This window comes from Neoarius graeffei, chromosome 22, assembly GCF_027579695.1.
Source record: "Neoarius graeffei isolate fNeoGra1 chromosome 22, fNeoGra1.pri, whole genome shotgun sequence".
NCBI lineage: Eukaryota > Metazoa > Chordata > Actinopteri > Siluriformes > Ariidae > Neoarius > Neoarius graeffei.
Window position 1 is genome coordinate 16,763,446 of NC_083590.1, and position 20,733 is coordinate 16,784,178.

Here is a 20,733-nt window from a genome sequence, read left to right on the forward strand (position 1 = left end):
AGAAATGGCAGAAGATGTCCCTGACATTCCTGTTGATGTTTGTGAATTGGAGGATGGCTTCTCTGACGAGGACGTCTCTATGGAGATAGAGGTTGATTCTGATGGCAGTAGCTGGGACAGTGGAGACGGTGTGTGCGTGTACTGTCTGTGTCAGTGGCCGTTCAAGTTCAAGGCCTGTGTGTGTGTGTGTGTGTGCACTGTATATGTGAATGGCCATTTAAGTTAGAGGTCTGTGTGAGTGTGTACACTATGTATGTGTCCATGGCCATTTAGGTTAGAGGATTGTGTGTCTGTGTGTACTGTTTGTCAGTAATTCCATGAAACAGTGTCGCATGAGACGGCCTGCAGTGTAATAACCCTCACAGTAAAAAGAAACAATAGGCAAATATATGCCATCTAAGAATTAGCAAAGTATGATGCAACGTGTATACACACTAGCGATATGTCCGTGAATGGACTACCACCATTTTACTGTCCTGTTTCCTAGTAGGTGCAGCATGTACTTGATTGTTGTGTTTGAGGACGACAACCAAACCGGCCCGATGGCCAAGGAATGGTTTTCCGGTGGCCTGGCATGGTGGCCGCCATATAAGGACCAATTTCAGATCCTAAGAGCAGTTCAGAAGAGGGTCATGCCAGACCCAGCAAAAGGGTGGAGGCAGTTCCGCACTCGTGTACTGGATGAATCAGGTAATAAAGCATCCAAAAGACTGTTACATCTCAATGCTAAAACTCAACCACATAAAGTTCAATTTTTATAGATATCCAAATATCTGTAAACAGCACCTCAGTGGAATTGTGTATCCAGTCATTGTAAAAAGCCTTTTTGTCAGAGGTGACGCTTGAGAAGATGATGGCAGAGACAGTAATTTTGTTAAATGCTAGGTTTTTTTTTTTTTGCTCTGATATAGGCTTATAATGATATGTTGTTCACAGACTCCATTCAAACTATCCAGTCCAAGTGGGACAAAGCATGCATCACGTCAGACTTAAATACAGATGTTGAAATGCAGGAGAATCCAGTTAGAGAACGTAAAAGGTGAGCCCATTTCTTTGATTTAAATTAGATATTGTCTGTATATCAAATACTTGTATGTGAAGAAAGTGCTAATTTTTGTAAATGTATAGACCAAGACAGCTCAGAGAGTCATCATCATCACTATCTGAGGAGGAGGATGATCCTGAACACCTAAGAAGACCTCCCCCTTTACCTTTGCAGGGTTCCTACGCAGTATGGAAAAGTATGGAATTTGATTTTAGTATTTTCCAGGTCTGGAAAAGTATGGAAAATGGAAATTAGGGTATGGAGAAATATTTGTGTTTCCAGACCTTTGCCGCTACATAGTAAAATGAAGCTCAACATTCTGACATTCAGTTGAATTTTGCCAAAGAAATGTGTTGAAATGCGGAGGGAGGGAAACGGGTGTTCTGTTGTACTGGCATGCGCTCCGCCACACCCCCTGAACCTGCTTGCTTCTTGCAAGACTTTGGACAAGACGCAGGAAAACCCCCTGCTACAAAACGCCTCTTGAACACACGTGAACACACATCATAGCTCCAGTCAGTGTGAAATGCTGATGGCTTATTTGGCAGTGTTGCCAGAATTTGCTAGAAAAATAAGGCACTTGGACCCTGAAAACAAGTGACCCATGACAAAAAAAACTGCCAACAAAAATATGAAGGCTGTGTACGCAAACATACATATAAACAAGTTACAACTCTGAATCACCATCCCCAAAACCCGCGACTTCTGATTTTTTTTTTTTTAAGCGACAAAAAAGCAAGCCCAAAGCCGCTTATAACAAGAATAGGCAACCCACGTACGTAGATCAACATAGGCTACGTTAGGCATAGCCTACTACCAGAGAGAGGAATGTAAACTCAGCAATGGGTAAATGCACGTTTTCTGATGGATGGCTATCCAAACCAGAATACACAGCTTGGCTGAGAAAAGATCCCAAATGGCAAAGTAAGGCTAAATGCAAGCTTTGTATAAAATCATTTGATATTTCCAACATGGGGGAGGCGGCGATTTTAAGTCACATGAAGGGGAAGAAGCACCAGCGCTTGGTCACAGCGTCATCGTCGGAAGTTTCAACTTCTTTTTTTACTCAGTCAAAAGTGGGGCCAAGAACAACAGAAACGCCAAGCAATGCACTCCTTCAGGCAACAAATGATGAACGGTGAGAATTTTATCTTCTTATTCTAACAGCTGCTACTCTTCAAGTGCGTAGTAAATATTTATTGAACATCTATCAGCAAACTTGAGCTCATTCTGGCTAACATTCCCTGGGAAACTATCCAGTGAAAACTGCCCATAAAATAAGTAACACAAGGTTATGTTGTAGATATTATATCGTCATTGCAAGTCGGGATGTGCTCTATCTGCATTGCAGTGGCAACAATGGAGACATATCAAATAAAGTCAGTTGATTAACAGTTGCTAGCGTCCTAGCCTAACGCTGTCTAGTGTCGTCTTAGCCTAACTAAATACAATGATCTATCGCCACCCACTGGGGTCAGTGCGTAAGTTCACCTTTCTGTTGGTCACAGACTGTATACAATAGACTATGGTTGGTCAGAATGAAATTAAGTGAGATAAATGAAGGTTTAAGTGTACAGCATTTGCAAAATTAAATTTTGAATTGGTGAAAAAATAAATGTTATTCATGTTATCTATTGGCCTATGTTGCAATTAGGCTATGAGCACAGAGTAGTGTTAATATAGGCAAACTCTGAATGTAAAGTTGCAGTGATATTTATATTGTAGCAGTTTATTTAGAAAGGAATTTACAGAAGATATATACGTAATTGTGATTGTCAAGTATGAGTATGTGACAACACATCATGTAAAAACACCACATTACATAATAACCTGAAAAAATGTAATACATTTTCACTCATGTAATAATATGCACGTTTTGTTGTGTGTGTGTTAAATATTTGTTGAATGTGAAGGGTTGCAATTGATTATTAACTTGTGTTATTGTTGTATTTTAGAGCCACAGCTACATCCTGTAGCTCAATGAGGACCTTTGCGATTGGATGTGAGGTTCTGTCTGCAGAAGTGTTGTGGGTACTTGATGTTATGGAGAAGCACAGCTCCTTCAACAGCTGCTCGGGGAAGAGTGACCTTTTTCGTCTTATGTTTCCAGACAGCAACATTGCCTCAAAATTCAGCTGTGGAGATGACAAAGCAGCTTACTTGACAACCTTTGGTATTGCACCACATTTCTCATCTTTACTTTTGTCCAAAGTTAAATCTGCTACTGACTATGTTTTACTTTTTGATGAGAGTTTGAACCGTCCACTCCGAGCGAAACAGCTTGATGTGCATGTAAGGTTTTGGGATGGAGACTTTGTCAGGTCAAGATACTTGGACTCTCATTTTCTTGGGCATGCATATGCTGCAGACCTCCACTCACAACTAAGGGCCAGCTGCAACAGTGTTGGAATACACAGTCTTTTACAGATATCAATGGATGGTCCAAATGGGAAATTGTTTGACACGCTGTCTAAGGACTTTGAAGAGGAGACTGGGTCCAAGCTCCTCAACATAGGGAGTTGTATGCAACAACTTGGGACATTGAACACACTCTTACCAGTCTTAATTGGCTTTTTAAGGACTCCCCAGCCAGACGTGAGGATTACACCTCAGTAACAGGTTCAGCTGTCTTCCCCCTGAAATACTGTAAACATAGATGGCTAGAAAATGTTCCAGTCCTTGAAAGAGCCATTATGATATGGCCACAAATTCAGGCGTATGTAGCTGCGGTGAATGCTTCAAAAGTGTCACACCCAAAGAACAAGTCCTTTGAGTCTGTGATGAAGGCTTGCACCGACCCTTTGTTTCTAGTCAGAGCCAATATCTTTCTTTCAATTGCGCAAGAGTGTCATCCTTTCCTTTTAAAATATCAAGCCGATAAGCCTGTGCTGCCTTTCCTGGCTGACGATCTTTTCACCACAGTGAAGCATCTTCTCCAGAGGTTTGTCACAGACGACACTCTTGAGAGTGTGAACAGCCCCATGAAGCTCGTCTCTGAGGACGTTAAAGATGTAGCAAATCACAAGGACACCTCGCGGATCAACAGAGGATTTGTTGCAGACAAACAACTGAAAGACATGAAGATTAGAAAAAAAGTTTCTGAGCGAGATGTCTTTTTGGTCAGAAAAGAAACTAAAGACTTCCTCGTCACAGCAATGACGAAGCTACTGGAGAAGTGCCCTCTAAGGTACACACTGGAAAGAAACCTTGCATGGCTAGATCCACAGAAGATAAGAGAAAAGCCTGATATTTGTGAAAAGCAACTGAGGCAGTGCCTACATGTAATCTCCAGTGCTGGACACGTCCGAGAGAACCAGTGTGACCAGATCCTTCATCAGTTCAAGGATTTTGTGGTTGTCTGCAAAACGAATGATGATGCCATACAGTGGCCCACTGGTGCCTACTCCAGATTGGACACGTTTTTTCATGCACTGCTCTCCAAGGAGCCGGGAATGAAAGATCTGTGGACTCTTGTTCAGAAAGTTCTCCTCCTCTCCCACGGTCAGGCCTCAGTAGAAAGAGGATTTTCCATAAATAAGAACATTGTTGTCACAAATATGAGGGAAAGAACAGTGGTGGCTCAGAGGGTCATAGTAGACCACCTCCATTATGTGGGTGGGGTAGGTAATCTGACTATGACAAAGGAACTTCTACATTCTGCATCATGTGCAAGGCAACGCTACCATGCATTCCTTAATGATGAAAAGAAGAAGGAGGAGCATGGACAACAAGCACTGAAAAGAAAGGCAGCGCAGGATGAACTGGACCAATTGAAGAGAAAAAGAAAGAAGATTCAGACGAACATAAAAGCACTTCTCACATCTGCAGATGAGTTGGCAGTGGAAGCAGAAGCCACTGAGGACATGTCCACCCTGAGCAAATCTAATGCCTTCAGACAAGCAGCGAGAGAAAAAGAGAAGGAATTAGAGAAATGTGACAAAGAAATTGAAAAGAAAACCAATGTAATAAAGAGCTGAGTATTTAGTGTGTGATTTAAGTATATTTGTGAGTGCATGTGTGAATGTCTGTTAGCATGTTTTCTTATGAAAGACTATTGTGAGGATTCTGCTCCATCTCCAGTTCCATCACTCAGTTTTCACTGCAACAGAGATTCATTGTGGGTGACAAATCTGTGAGTGCATTTGTGAATGCATGTGTTACCATGCTTCCTTATGAAAGATTATTGTGAGGATTCTGCTCCATCTCTAGTTCCTTCACTCAGTTTTCACTGCAACGGAGATTATTTTCCATTGTAAGTGACAGAATTTTGACTTTTATGCAAGAAAATTGTGCTCATGATCAGAGGTTGAAAAATAAATGTCAACAAAGTTCCTTTATGTGATCGTCAGAGCTCAGTTTGTGTTTTATTCAATATTTTCCTGGGATGTATTACAAAAAAGGTGGATAAGTGGCAAACCTGGCTAAGTAAAGCTAGAGGTAGTGGTAAACCTGCAACTAGAGGAGCCTGAAGTCCTCATTCTGTTAACTGAACAATGCTGTTATTACATTATTATTATAATTACATTACATTTAGTTGTTGCTTTTATCCAAAGCCACTTACAGTTATTACAGGGTACAACATGGTTACAACCTGGAGCAATGTGGGGTTAAATGCCTTGCTCAAGGGCACTGCAGCCATTACATACTGGTTAGGGTGGCCACATCTGCCATCTCTTGGTATGTGGACAAAATGTGATCTACAGTGGAACTAACACAGGGCCTTCATAAAACACAATAGTAAATACAAAAAATGCCATAATGACTGTTTTCAAATTAGAAGCTTCAGTAAACTTCTGTGTGCGCACAACATACAGGGTGTCCCGAAAAAATGTATACACACTTTGAATCATTGTGAAGTAGGTGTTTATTAAAATTCATTTCATTTTCAAGGTGTAATAGAATTTACAGACATCACTTTTTATTGTTTTATCACTGCCTCTAACTGATGTTTATAGTCTACGCTATGAGACCTGCAACAGTCACTGAAAGTGAATGTCCAAAAATACCAAGAGGATTGAATGTGATTTGCATTGTCAGCAGTGACTGGACCAGAATGGATGTCCGTTTGAGAACAGGCGGTGACTAAATAATAAAATGTCTGTAAATTCTATTACTCTTTGAAAATTACATGGATTTTAATAAACACATACAGTACTTTACAGTGATTAAAAGTGTGTATACATTTTTTTTCGGGACATCCTGTATGTGCTTGACATCTTCACACACCTGTGTTTTAATGTCTTGAAGTGTGCATCAGATACGTGTGCGTCAGAGTGGCATCCTGTATTTTGTGTAATGTGTATATATATTTATGACAAAAACAGGGCACTGATACAAATTTTAGGCCAAGCTAAATATGGTATGCATTTTGGTGGTATGTCATAACGTGAGTACCTGTTTGATTTTCAAGTAATTCTTTTTAAATATATGAGTAGTTGTTTGTTCGCTGAAGTCTCCAAACCTGAGAATTTGAGTATGGAAAAAGTCTGGAATTTTAAATTTGAAAATGTGTAGGAACCCTGTAATAAATATCGGCGCTCCGCGAGCACCTCGCTGTGATCAGCTGTTCGTTTAGCGACAGAATGACGGAACTGTCAGTGCACGCTCAAAGGGAAACCTGCGCATGCGCACACACACGGACTTCCTCTGTCTGCTTGACTGCGCGATTTCATGCACATTATTTGCTTTAATCCTCTCAAATTAAATCACTTCCCAGCCACAGAATGGTCTGATATATTGCAGAAATAAACGTATCACAATTTCAGAGGGAACTAAATTTCACCGGTTTTATGAACTCGAAAGGCCGTCTCGCTTGAAGAGAGAGGAAAGAGAGGCTGGTGAGGGAACGACTGTTTATAGCTGCAGTAGTGTACAGGATAAGTGTAACATGTTTTGTAGATGTTCAACATTTGAATGTAACTATAAAAAGATTAAATAAAAAAGTGATAGAAAATGGTGCATTTTGGTGGATTTCTGTAAAGGGAATAAAATACTTGAGGGTTTGCTTTGTCGCAGTAGTAACAGTAACTCTGCTTCATCACACCATCACGTTGCTGATTATTTTCCAGGAACTGAATGACTCGGCACGATTGATTCCTGCTCTTAATTAATCCCTGCCTCCTGGCTGTGTTGTAGGGAATGGCTCTCCATCAGAAGGTGGCGAGTGAGCGCTCTGGTGTTCCTGTTCACGCTCAGTCCTTCCTCGCACAGCAGAGGCAGTTCACACAGGCACGGAGAGGCCTGGGCACTCGCCTCCAGCCCAGATAACACTAACGCCAGTTTAATCAGCCAGTGTGTGACTCCTGCCTTAAACTCTCCTCTCGCTGCTCTGCTGTGAGACACTTCCTGTTCCTCCGCAAGCTGTGACCCGACATGCTGCTGACTGACTGCTGGAGTTCATCTCTCTTTTATTTTTAACCCTTTTGCTGTGTGGAGAACCCAGAGCTCCTTCACCTCATCTTAAAGATGGATGTGAGCGAGGAAAGGGGGAATGTTGTCATCTGTCCTTTCCTCTCTCCTTTCATGTAATAAGATAAACAGGGTTCAGTTTAAAAGCGCTTTCATCTTCCACGGCGATTAAACACGGAGTCGAATCTTTCGATCTGCAAAGTAAATGTTTCTGAAACTGCTCGGCCTCCTGATCAGTTGGGAATCGAAGGGTTTTTAATGGAAGAGTTTTTGTTGTTGATGCGCTTTACTACTTTTCACTTTCTATTTCTAGATATTAAGCCGAGTAGTGTTGATGATGTTGATGATGAAGGATGTGGCTGATGATTTTACATTTTCTTGCATGACTTTCGTCTGAGATTTGATTAACATTTTCCTCTAGTTTTTATTTTTTCTCTTTTTAACTAATTGCTATTGTGATTTTTATTTTTTATGACTAGCACTAATTCCTCTTTTTTTTTTTTTTACCCAATCTCCGTTTATCACCTTCTCAAAGGTGAAACTGTGTATCCGGTGATGAAGTGTCTTTACTTGAGTTGAATGTGCTGCTGTTATTGAGAGGGTTTGACCGGGACACTGTGAGAGTGAACACAGCTCGGTGTCTTTGTCTCAGTGACTGTTCTTCCCTGAGAGAGCTCACTAGTCCACTGATGGACGATGTGTAACTGGGCTTCGGCACATGGATGATAAAATAGCACGGCGACATTCTATCGCTCCACGTTTCAATCACGGAACATGCCTAGTTTATAAAAACACACACCGGTGAACTTGTGTTCATGTGACCAGGACTAATGGCTTATTTTTGGAGCATGTAAACATCATGATTTATCAGAACACAAATGGAGCACTGGAGCTTCAGAGCAACAATCAAAGAACATAAATGGTGGCGTCGTAGAGCAAGACCTTTCTTCAGCTCTAATGCGTAGTTCCTCAACTTAACTAAAACTCACTTTCTGTTCCAGGGCGTGAATTACAAATGGGAAGTGCAGAGGTGGGCGATATGACAGTGTTATTAATATCACGATGAACAACATGAGGGTTCTGAGAGTGTTGGTGGTCCGTCTGCGACACACACCATAACACACTGTCGCTGATTGGATGATCCTTCCTCTTGTTCCGTGTGAAATACTTTTTTATATTTAATTTTGTGTATCGTGTGAAAAGTATTGTGATGTTCTCGTGTTGCTGTATCGCCTGTCCCTGCGCGACTCATCACCTTTCACGCTGATCAGAGTCCGACGAGCCGAGTGTCAGGAAGCGTGTATCATTTTCCAGCTGTTCAGATTCTATCCGAGTGAAGCTGCTGTGATCCGTGTGGACCTCAGAGGGATGAAATGACGTCGCATCCGCCGCTGCTGTGTCACAAAGCCGAAGAGTTTATTCGGTTCAAAGCCTTCTGGAGTTTCTTTTTAACTGATGAACCTCCAAAATGTTGATGCGGTGTGTAATCCTTGGGCCGAGATCCGAGAAAACACAAATCTTAAAACACGTGCCGTCACTTTCCAACCGCTGGGGGTGAGTCAAAAATGTATTTATTTTTTCCTCCTGCAAATATTGAATGATGTCCTATGAACTGAAACGAAACAGTTTTGAGTCAGATACGTGCATTTATAATGAACTGAGAAGGAGCTGCTCTGACGTGCTGTTTGGTGAGAAATGTGATGAACACGATGTTCACTAAACTGCAGTGAAGCACCAACTGAGCAAAACTCACTACATTTACGGATAACTGGAGATTTTGGTTTTAGGGTGGAGGGTTTTTTCCCCCACAAATATCTCAGCTGAGTGACTCTTTAGCTCAGACAAGCTACGATGGAAATTTTGCTATTTTAAGTGATGAGTACCAAAGTGTGCTGCTTTTTCTCCTTTTTCTAAAAGCTGTGAATGAAGGTACATCATATTGACACGATGTTTAGATTTAACACTAAATAACTGTTTTCTGGTTCCAAAGTGCTTGAAGGAGAAAATGCAGTGTGGCTCGAGCTGAATGAGTGACCTGTCAGCTTCCGTTCACCAGGGGTGTGTGTGTGTGTGTGTGTGTGTTTTAGAGCTGTAAGATCTTTTAATGAAACACTGCTGTACAATGTGTTGTTTGTGGGTGTTTTTACACTGGACACTTGTTTCATACTGAGGTGTGTTGATTCTATTTGTGTTTTATTATTTTGGTGTGTTATGAATGTACCGGGGAGGGGGTGATGGGTCGACACTCAGATTGTACACCACATTAATATTCAGCGTTTTTGTCCTGCAATAAAAATGTGATGGACAGATGGTTCCAGAAAACAGAACAAAGTTCGTGTGTGTCATTAATGACTCTTCATTGGATTTCTTCCTGACACTATAAAGTTACATTTATAGAGCATTACATCACAGTGCTGCTGAGTTCTTCACTCTGATGGGTCAGGTGTTGATTCTCCTTTTTTAACCTGGGCCCTATTTTCCCATCTCTTTGTACCCAAATATTTACTCGGGACAAAAATGATTGAAATTGGTCCAGTACTGAGTTAGAACTCTGTAACCGCTAAATGTCTGTACAAGGTAATTCTACAGGGCAAACATGTGATGACTGAGATGTAGTGATGGCCAGATGAAGCTTCATGAAACACTGAAGCTTTCCAGCCAGTTGTGTTGAGAAGTGCTTCATTTCTCGAGGCTTCACTTGCTCACTAGACACACCTGCTGGTCAAATGAATAATCACAATCATCCAGACAATCCAGAGGCTGGAGCACAGCGGTTCATCAAACCAGGGTTATAGAAAGATACATCTGGACATATATTCTAAATATCTATATTCTGAATATAACTTGGAAATTTAATAAAAAAATATATATACAATCATATTTTATTGTATAGAATTAGGATATATATATATATATATATATATATATATATATATATATATATATCCTATGTCTTATACAGTGCTCAGCGTAAATGAGTACACCCCCTTTGCAAAGTAACATTTTAAACAATCTCTCAATGAACACAATTTCCAAAATGTTAACAAGACAAAGTTTAATCTAAAATCTGTTTTACTTATGTGAAAGTAAGGTTAATAATAACTTGGATTACACATTTTTTCAGTTTTACTCAAATTAGGGTGGTGCAAAAATGAGTACACCCCACAACAAAAAACCACTACATCTAGTACTTTGTATGGCCTCCATGATTTTTATTGACCGCACTAAGTCTTCTAGGCATGGAATGAACAAGTTGGCGACATTTTGCAACATCAACCTTTTTCCATTCTTCAACAATGGCCTCTTTTAGTGACTGGATGCTGGATGGAGAGTGATGCTCAACTTGTCTCTTCAGAATTCCCCATAGGTGTTCGATTGGGTTCAGATCAAGAGACATACTTGGCCACTGAATTACTTTCACCCTGTTCTTCTTCAGAAATCCAACAGTGGCCTTAGATGTGTGTTTAGTCATGTTGGAAAAGTACACGACGACCAAGGGCATGGAGTGATGGTAGCATCTTCTCTTTCAGTATAGAGCAATACATCTGTGAATTCATGATGCCATCAATGAAATGCAGCTCCCCGACACAAGCAGCACTCATGCAGCCCCACATAAGGACACTGCCACCACCATGTTTCACTGTAGGCACCGTGCATTTTTCTTTGTATTCCTCACCTTTGTGACGCCATACAGTTTTGAAGCCATCAGTTCCAAAAACATTTATCTTGGTCTCATCACTCCAGAGTATAGAGTCCCAGTAATCTTCATCTTTGTCAGCATGGGCCCTGGCAAACTCTAGGTGGGCTTTTTTGTGCCTGGACTTTAGGAGAGGCTCCTTTCGTGGATGGCATCCATGCATGCCATTCCTCTGCAGTGTACGCCGTATTGTGTCACGAGAAATGGTCACCCCAGTTTTGCTTTCTACTTCTTTAGATAACTGCAGTGAACTTGCATGCCGATTTTCTTCAACCCTTCTCATCAGAAGACGCTCCTGTCGAGGTGTTAACTTCCGTGGACGACCTGGATGTCTCTGTGAGATGGTTGCAGTTCCATCTTTCTTAAATTTTTGTACCACTTTTGCTACAGTATTCTGACTGATAAGTAAAGCTTTGCTGATCTTGTAGCCTTCACCTTTGTGGTGTAAAGAAATTATTTTCTTTGGGGAATTCTGACAAGATAAGTTGAGCATCACTCTCCATCCAGCATCCAGTCACTAAAAGAGGTCATTGTTGAAGAATGGAAAAAGACTGATGTTGCAAAGTGTCGCCAACTTGTTCATTCCATGCCTAGAAGACTTGGTGCTGTCATTAAAAATCATGGAGGCCATACAAAGTACTAGATGTAGTAGTTTTTGTTGTGGGGTGTACTCATTTTTGCACCACCCTAATTTGAGTAAAACTGAAAAAAATGTGTAATCTAAGTTATATTATTGACCTTACTTTCGCGTTCTAAGTTAAACATTTGTTATATTAAACTTTGTCTTGTCAACATTTTGGAAATTGTGTGTGTTCATTGAGATGATGTTTAAAATGTTACTTTTCAAAGGGGGTGCACTCATTTACGCTGAGCACTGTATAAAGGAATTGAGTAGTGTAATAGATCATAATAATGGTATTACTACAGCTCCAGTTGTGTTTAGTGAGAAGGAGGAAGCAATGTGCTTGTGAAACTGGACAGAAGAGCCTGTGGGACTGATGTGTTTGTGGGACTGATAATTCTATGGGACTCACAAATAACATCATGACTTTACTCTGCTCTAACATTACAAACTCTACAATAGATTTAAATACAGAAATGAGCAACAATCCCTGTGAAAAACGCCCAGAAACAGATTGTGCCACAATAGTTGTGTTTTTATACAAAGAAATGAGACCAAAGTGCCGTTTAAATACAGATTTATTATATTTAGTTGATCTTACATCCAGTTTTATAGTTGGAGAATAAAAAAAATGTCGGAGTGTCAGTTTACACATGAACAAGCCCCGAATCGCGGCGCGTCACTTCCGGATATCTAGAACTCCGCCCCCTGAGGCGAACCAATAGCGTCACTCTTGTTCCGCGAGGCGGTGTTTGTTAGCGGTCACGTGGTTTTAGGCAACTTGATACACGACTCGATGTGGGGATTCATTTGGCGCGCGCTCTCAGACTCGACACATGATTCGAAGACTCAGATTCATCTGACCATCACTAAATCAACTAAAAGAGCCGAATCAAAGAGTCGATTCATTCCCTGAACGACACATCACTCGGAGTGAATCAGTTCTCCTGAAGTGAAAGTGTTTCTCTTTCAGCTGAGACGCCGTTATGTTGCTGTTGGGAGAAAATAATAATAAAACCTCCAACTCCAGGCGGAAGCGGTGAGATTAATGAAGCCCAGCATGGAGTGCTGAGTAAAAGTGAGTGATGTGTTGGAGAGAAATGTGGTTGTATTTGACTGAGCTCGTGTAAAAACAGCAGTAAAACTGCGCAACTGAAATCATCTTCCCTGTAAAGCTGCTGTTTATCGGCTGTGTGTTCTATATTCGAGTTTCTCTCTTCAGTTTCTCATCTATTAAACACTCAGAGAGTTTGGGGGAATTTAACTGGAAATCACATTTTTGGGTAGTTTGCACTTTAGCGACTGTAACACCAGAATATAATATAATATAATATAATATAATATAATATAATATAATATAATATAATATAATATAATACAGGGCTCTCAAGTTCTGAAGTCAGTTCAGAGTGAGATTTTGTCGGGGGGGTGTTGGCAGATTTTGAGGCCTTCAGTACGGGGGTAGGGGGCTCGCACTTGAAACACAGCGGTTCCAGGCCTGCCGTTTTAACAGCCATGACTGAGGAGAGAGTTCCGTCAAGGGCCAAGCTGTTTCTGGTCTTACTGAAGCCAACCATGGAGAAAACCCTCTCTGCATCGGAGAGAGAATGCTCATTTGCTTCTTCCCTGACATCTTTGAAACAGATAAATGCAATGATTAATGTCTGCATGGCCAGGATATAAAATATAAAAATGAAAAATTACAACTAAAAGTAGCCTACTGACTTAAATGGACTATGCAATGATGAAACTGTATTTACTACAACTGCACTAAAACTGTTAAACCTAACAACACAAACAGATAATGGAAATATGACTACACTAGTGTAAGGATAAGAAATGATAACAGAATAAACCACCACCACCACTTCCTATATATTTTTCAAGTTACTTCATTTCATATGTATTGTTCTGGCGGCACGGTGGTGTAGTGGTTAGCGCTGTCGCCTCACAGCAAGAAGGTCCTGGGTTCGAGCCCCGGGGCCGGCGAGGGCCTTTCTGTGTGGAGTTTGCATGTTCTCCCCGTGTCCGCGTGGGTTTCCTCCGGGTGCTCCGGTTTCCCCCACAGTCCAAAGACATGCAGGTTAGGTTAACTGGTGACTCTAAATTGAGCGTAGGTGTGAATGCGAGTGTGAATGGTTGTCTGTGTCTATGTGTCAGCCCTGTGATGACCTGGCGACTTGTCCAGGGTGTACCCCGCCTCTCACCCGTAGTCAGCTGGGATAGGCTCCAGCTTGCCTGCGACCCTGTAGAAGGATAAAGCGGCTAGAGATAATGAGATGAGATATATTGTTCTGTGTAGCAGTGTAGCTCACAAAATAGTCTCTGTGCTCCAGTTTCTGTGATGAGTAGTACAGAAAGAGAGGTGTAGTTTCTCCTTTTGGCCACAAGGTGGAGTATCCGCTAAAGTGAGCGCTGCTCAGGAGTAAACAAGGCAAGCACATGGACTGTAGTGCTAAGCGAGAGACCGTGTAAACACAAGCGCCTGACCATCTGCTACTGTATCTGTGTATTTTGCAGTTTGGCAAGTACCCAGTAAAGGAAGAGAGAAAAACTCACACTGAGTTTATATTCAAGTGTGCAACACGAGGACTAAAAACAGGTGTCAAAAATAGCTGCTGAAATTAGCAAGGATTCAAGATTGAAGTGGCGAGACAAGCTCACAGACTCTGGGCAAACTGAGAGTTAACATTATTAGCTGGAGACAATATTCCCCAACATCAGCTCTCGTTATTTTTGTTATGCAAGTACTAATTTCATTCAGGAAATCAGACCCGGCAGCAGAAGCGGTCTAGTAGCCGGGCATTGCACTGGCTGGGGGTGGGCACGCATCGGTGAACCCAATTTTACTAGGGGGGTCCGGGGGCATGCTCCCCCGTAAGAAATTTTTGAAAAAAAAAAAAAACATTGTAAGGCCCTTTCCACACGGCAGTGGATTCAGGTGAATCCGATACAATTTTTTATCGTTTCGGCCTGGCGTCCACACGGCACCGGCGTTTTGGGTGCCCCAAAACGCAATCTTTTGAGAACGGGTTCCAGAGTAGAAAGATCTGGCAACGTTGCCATTGAGAAGTCGTCTGGATGAGTAGAACGGATGTGTTTACGATGACGTTACAACCACATGACTGTGAGTGCTTCACGCCGGGTAGAAGTGTAACGAGAGAGAGAGAATAGCCCTTAGGGCAGAGTCAATCCCGCCAGCAAAAATAGGGAAAAAAAGGAGCGATCTCACCTCTTCAGATGTTGGTTTAAGTCCTACAATACATTCCTCAAAAAGGGCGTAGAAGAACAAATTAATCCATCAACGTGTAGCATTCAATTTATTCTGGACCATTAAAGACTCCACCTTCCGCGTAGAATCATACGTCATCCTCGCCGCCATATTGGATGGGTCAAAGCGGAGAATAAAGATGCCTCATTCATGTGCTGCGTCTGTACCAACAGGTTTACCGTCCAAACGAGATCACATGGGATTACCTTTCATAGGTGAGACTGGAAAAATACTTTTCATTGTATTTGGTCATTATAATGTAATTTTACGAACAGATTTTTCTGACTTTGTGGCTAATATGAAGTCTCGCGCATAATAGTTTATGCGCATGCGTCCTTGCTTCTATTGTTCTGGTGTCTCCAAAGGGACCATCTTACAGCGCCCCTAGAGGTGTGGCATGTGTATTGCATCGTTTTCAGCAAGCATTGCATTGCCATATGGACCTGATATTTTACTGATCGTTGCCCATGTGGATGCGATATTTTTTTTAAATAACATCTCGTTGTCGTGTGGATGTAGCCTAAAATGGTGTATTTTGAGCTCTTCAGACACCCTGTTCCGCTGCTATATATTGTCCGTCACTGAGCGCATTTGCAGGGAATATTCCGTTTCATACGGAATATTGGCAGTATTCCGTTTGCGCACGAGTCATGTTGTAAACTCGTTCCAAATACCCAACACTGAATGTGCAAACGGATGATTGTGATCAATGTTGACAGCAAATTAAGATTGATATTTACAATTAAGAGTGCGCAACAGAAGATTACATCACACTCATACCCCTGTGCTACACTCATCCTCCCTGCACAAAGCCTAACTGCAGTCACTGAATCCCTTCTAAGTGAAACCATGCGCATTAAAAGTTTTATGTCTCAAGTCTAGTTTTGTGAAGCATAACAACATTAATCTTTAATGCAGATGTGTTTTGTAGGTTAACTGAAACGTCAAAACCAGTTTCTTACCTCCAGTGCTTAGTTTGCAAATCAAACGCCAAGTGCATGACAGCGCAGGGCTGACGAGATGGGCGCAGGCCGAAACGTTAAGAAAACAGTGTGTCATGTATACACATTTTAAATTAAGGACTTTTTCTTTAATATTACGCCCTTTTAAAAAAAGAAAAGCATTTAATTGTAGTAGCCTGCGATTTATTTATTTATTTTAAATATTGTGTTAAACACTGTAAAAAAAATCCGTTGTTTTTACGGAAAAATACTGGCAGCTGTGGTTGCCAGAATAATCCTGTTAAAAATACAGTGAAATGTAAACAACATTACAGAATAACTTGTACATTTCACCGGGATTCAATGTAAAATTAGCAGTTTCAGCATGTAAAATTTACAAGTTATTCTGTAATGTTTACATATGTACTGTATTTTTAACAGGATTATTCTGGCAACCACAGCTGCCAGTATTTTTCCGTAAAAACAACGGGATTTTTTATTTTATTTTTTTAACAGGGCAATGATGTAATTTTAACTATCACATTCTGTTTTAGTATTACAGTTTGTCTGTGTTTAAACTACAACAATTTGTAAATTCTACGAAAAAATATGATCAATTCAACATATTCTTACTGTTAAATTAACAGTGGTGTTTGGTTAGGAGTTTTACAGTATATTGATGTAAATTACACACTGCTTCATTGTTTTTGTATTTACAGTTTTTTATGTCATGATTTTACATAAATTCACTGTTAATTCTACAGACATTTTTTACAGTGTAGCCTATGACAGGGCGGGCGGGCCCACACCTAGGGCGGGCCCACTTGACTAAATGGGCGGGCCCGGCCCCCAAAGGCCCGCCCATTGCGCCGGGCCGGCAGGAAATATATATATATATATATATATATATATATATATATATATGTATGTGTATATATGTGTATATATATGTTATTTACCAGCTGGGAGGTCCGTATCGTGAAATACCGTGACCGAGGTCTTGAAAGTACCGAGCGAGGCCCTCTGGGCCGAGGTCAGTATTCAAGGCCGAGGTCACGGTATTTCACCATATGGACCGAACTTAAGATGGTAAATAATATATTTATTTTTTTCTTTACCAAATTCTAACAGAAAACGAGAGCGCCCGAAAGGGAAAACCGAGCTGAGCCGCCATTTTGAATCCTCATTCACGGCTGTAATGCAAATTGCTTCCTCCTTGGTATACAAGTGCACTTCCATGGCAGGAAAAAAACTACATTTTGCCGCCTACGTAGTCCCCTGTTTATACAAAATTGAGTCATTCAGGATTCAGCCATGTTTTTGCTCGGTGTTAGCAACAGTTACATGTTTTTAGCTTTCTCCTGAAATGTTTTCTTTTATTCTTCCTCAGGGTAGTAAAACTCGCTTTCGCTGTGAACACTGTCGTTATCGCTATCCATGCTGTAAAATTAATGCTATTCTCCTGAGAAATGCTGGCAAAAATGTATAAGATTTTTCATAATCTTATAAATAAATCTGATAAAAAAAAGATAAATGTTGACAAAAAATGCTACTATGTTTGTTGTTGTTGTGAACGAGCGAGTCGCCAGAGGTCCGTAACCGGGGTCTGTATTGTAGGATACGGACCCGCTTGCCAGCCAATCAGAGTGCAGGATTTGATGGAAACCGCACCGCGAAAAAAATTAAAAATCATATGATGAGATGATTTACTCTACTGTAGGCGACTCATCGAATATGGCGCTCCCACGTCGTCCAGTGTGTGTCGGTCTGCACTTCACTACATCGGCTTCTTTCGAAAGTTATTGGCGGGATCACGTAAATTTTACCCGGATACAACAATGCTATTTTTTGATTGGCTGTTGGGTAGCTACATTTCTCAGTTTATTGACTGACGTGAAGCTATTTCTGAACTCTGCGGGAAACCGCTTGATGCTGCTCTTCGTCCACAGTTAAAAAAATAGCAGTGCACCTTGGTGGGTGGTGTCGGCGGCACGGTGGTGTCGTTGTTAGCACAGTCGCCTCACAGCAAGAAGGTTCTGGGTTCGAACCCAGCGGCCGGCGAGGGCCTTTCTGTGTGGAGTTTGCATGTTCTCCCCATGTCTGTGTGGGTTTCCTCCGGGTGCTCCGGTTTCCCCCACAGTCCAAAGACATGCAGGTTAGGTTAATATGGGACAGCCTTGGGCTGAAGTGCCCTTGAGCGAGGCACCGAACTCCCAACTGCTCCCCGGGTGCTGTTAGCATGGCTGCCCACTGCTCTGGGTATGTGTGTGTGCTGCTCATTGCTCACGTGTGTGTTCACTGCTTCAGATGGGTTAAATGCAGAGAGGAAATTTCACAAGTGTGTGATGAATAAAGTTGTGCTTTCTTTCGAGTAACTTCTGTGTGTGAGAGATACAAGTCTCAGTGCGAGGATCAGCGATATTTAGAAGTTGTTTAATGGCTGAATGCAGGTGTAATGTCCTGGTATCAGTGTTTTTCTCATAGTGTCTTTAGGCTGCTTTCTTCTTCTCCTTCTCACCGTTAGGGGTCACTACAGTGGATCTGTTCCGCATATTTGATTTGGTGTAGGTTTTACACCAGATGCCCTTCCTGACCCAACCGTCCCCAGTCTATCTGGGCTTGGGACCAGCATTAACTCTGTATTGTGCTGCTTTCTTGCCTTTGCAACATAGATTCTCTGTGTTCTTGGCCATGCTGATGGGAAACAAGATGAGGAAATGTAAGGAGCTGCTGACTCTGGGTTATTATTGGTTTGTTCCTGTGTCTTTCAGGGAGACCGTGAGCTGGACTAGTGAATAGAGTAAAGTATGGCTCAGAAAACAAGATGCCACGTCTCAGCATTTTCAGCACAACTGACAAAATATATTTACTATCATGTGATCCTTCAGTAAAAACAGATCATGGATCGTTCACGATGTAAAACAGTCATTTTTAAATAACTTTAATTAATTTATCTTATCAATTTCGGAATCCTTCACATGTGCAGTTCATTTAGATGTTAATTTTTTTTCTCCAATTTTAACAGAATGTTTTGTTTTTTTCTGATTTTTAGGAGTGTAATTCATTCAGTCCAAGAGCTCAGCGTCTTCAGGAATCAGCAGTGAGTCCATGAGCTGTGTGTCCATACACTAATATTCAAAAATGGAGAGCCGTGATCTGGACACAGATAATGTGACCCCACCCTCAGAAAAGCGGTAAGCGACCATGTTCTAATGTTTTGGTCATTAACTGTTCATATCTGAAATATGGAGTGAGGATATCTGAAAAGATAAACTGAACAAAAATTTATACTGAGAATGAAAAGTTTAGTCGCCACTTGAAAAAATGCCAGATTCTGTTCATTGTTAGTAAAATTATGTTCTTATAAAATTAAAAATGCAGTCGTATGAGACAATACACTAAAGCCACGATATGAATCAAATCCCAATCCAGGCTTCACAGGACCAGACTGATGAGACGGTGCTGACACAAAACATTACATTTTAAAGTTTAAAACATTTATTTTGATTTGTAAAGGCAGCAAATCAAACCACTGCAATATCAATACAGTCGGCAGGGGTTTTTCTAGAAAAATTTAGTATGAGGGCGCTCACCATGGCGAGAGAGCGAAGCGACCGGGGGGGTGCCGCCATGCAAAGCCTTTGAAAAATTGAGGCTACAATGGGCCATTCTGAGGCTCTGAGAGGGAAATTGTAACAAATTGTTTGTCAACATTGAAAAAGAAAATAAAACTTTGTCGCAAACACTTAATTCAAATTCTAATACCTCATAATTCAAATTAGACATAATACTAATTCCTCATGATTCAAATTGAAATTTATAATTCAAATTCAAATGAATCAAACTTACAAAGTATTAAACATTCACCAGAGAAACCTGTCGTTTTCTTGTACTAGAATAAGGTAGAGTTAGTTGTTCAAAATGAAAAAAAAAATTCCAGAGCAAAATTTTCTTTAAATGGAAACTAAAAAAGCAAACGTTCTAAAGTTGGAATCCAACCCAAATCACAAAGTTTGAAACCATGCAAAACATGTAAGCGTGCTTAAAAAAAAAAAAACATACATGAACTTTTCCTGGAACTCGGCCTTTTTCTCATTTTGCTTTTCCACTGAACACTCGGTGCTTCATCAGAGCAAGACATCTGGACTTCATTCATCACGGATTCCGCGACGCCGCTGTCACAGCGCTCGGTTGGCGCGTGCTTCAGTGAGCGCTACAGCTTCAACGAGCTTCAATCGGCGGCACGGACCGATCCCTGGATTGTCGCGATCTCGCCATTGGAAACATCTTTATCCGCTTTGTGACAGAAAAAAGAAGTCATCTTCTTCTGCCCCGGACAGTCTTTGGCTTTCTTCCGTTTCGTGCCGCAGGATGACATCTTTAAATGCCCAAGTGTCAACAAAAACAACTCGCGAACTACTTTTGTCAAAAGCTCCCGCGCCGGTGGGTGAAAGGTCATTCAGTCTCGAGAAATCTTGCTCTGCAAGTCAGCTGACCTTGTATGTAACCCATGTCAAATCTCGCGAGAGCAGCCACGACAACTAAACAACTAAACAACATGGTGCCTCGGTCTGGAAAACGCCAATTCGGATCGTTTTTGCACCATCTGACGGTGTATCTACAATGATTGGAATATTTTTGGAGTAATTATAGCATATTTGATGATCAGACACATTGTCACGTGGTGTTGCTGGGATGTTTTCACGGAGAAAAGATGGTTTTGAGAAAGATGGCATGTTGTGCAGTAGC

At 41.2% G+C, this 20,733-nt stretch overlaps 2 protein-coding genes across 9 annotated transcripts in view; both read left to right on the forward strand.

Moving 5' to 3' along the window:
• LOC132870693 (uncharacterized) overlaps nucleotides 1-5,391 on the forward strand; it is a 15,483-nt gene extending 10,092 nt beyond the window's left edge. For 2 of the 8 annotated variants that reach the window (XM_060904491.1, XM_060904485.1), the window contains exons 2-5: nucleotides 488-690; nucleotides 937-1,039; nucleotides 1,129-1,241; nucleotides 3,001-5,391. In XM_060904491.1, the coding sequence (XP_060760474.1) occupies nucleotides 488-690; nucleotides 937-1,039; nucleotides 1,129-1,241; nucleotides 3,001-3,029 (448 nt within the window). In that variant the 3' untranslated portion in view covers nucleotides 3,030-5,391. Of the gene's footprint in view, nucleotides 1-18; nucleotides 129-487; nucleotides 691-936; nucleotides 1,040-1,128; nucleotides 1,562-1,694; nucleotides 2,184-3,000 lie in introns of those variants that run through there. The other 6 variants (XM_060904487.1, XM_060904486.1, XM_060904493.1 and 3 more) reach the window with 6 other exon arrangements.
• A 7,322-nt stretch (nucleotides 5,392-12,713) lies between these two features.
• Nucleotides 12,714-20,733, forward strand: part of LOC132870704 (NACHT, LRR and PYD domains-containing protein 12-like) — a 76,692-nt gene continuing 68,672 nt past the window's right edge. Inside the window, exons 1-2 of the mRNA XM_060904503.1 lie at nucleotides 12,714-12,850; nucleotides 19,037-19,178. Coding sequence (XP_060760486.1) covers nucleotides 19,126-19,178 — 53 coding nt within the window. The 5' untranslated portion in view covers nucleotides 12,714-12,850; nucleotides 19,037-19,125. The remainder of the gene's footprint in view (nucleotides 12,851-19,036; nucleotides 19,179-20,733) is intronic.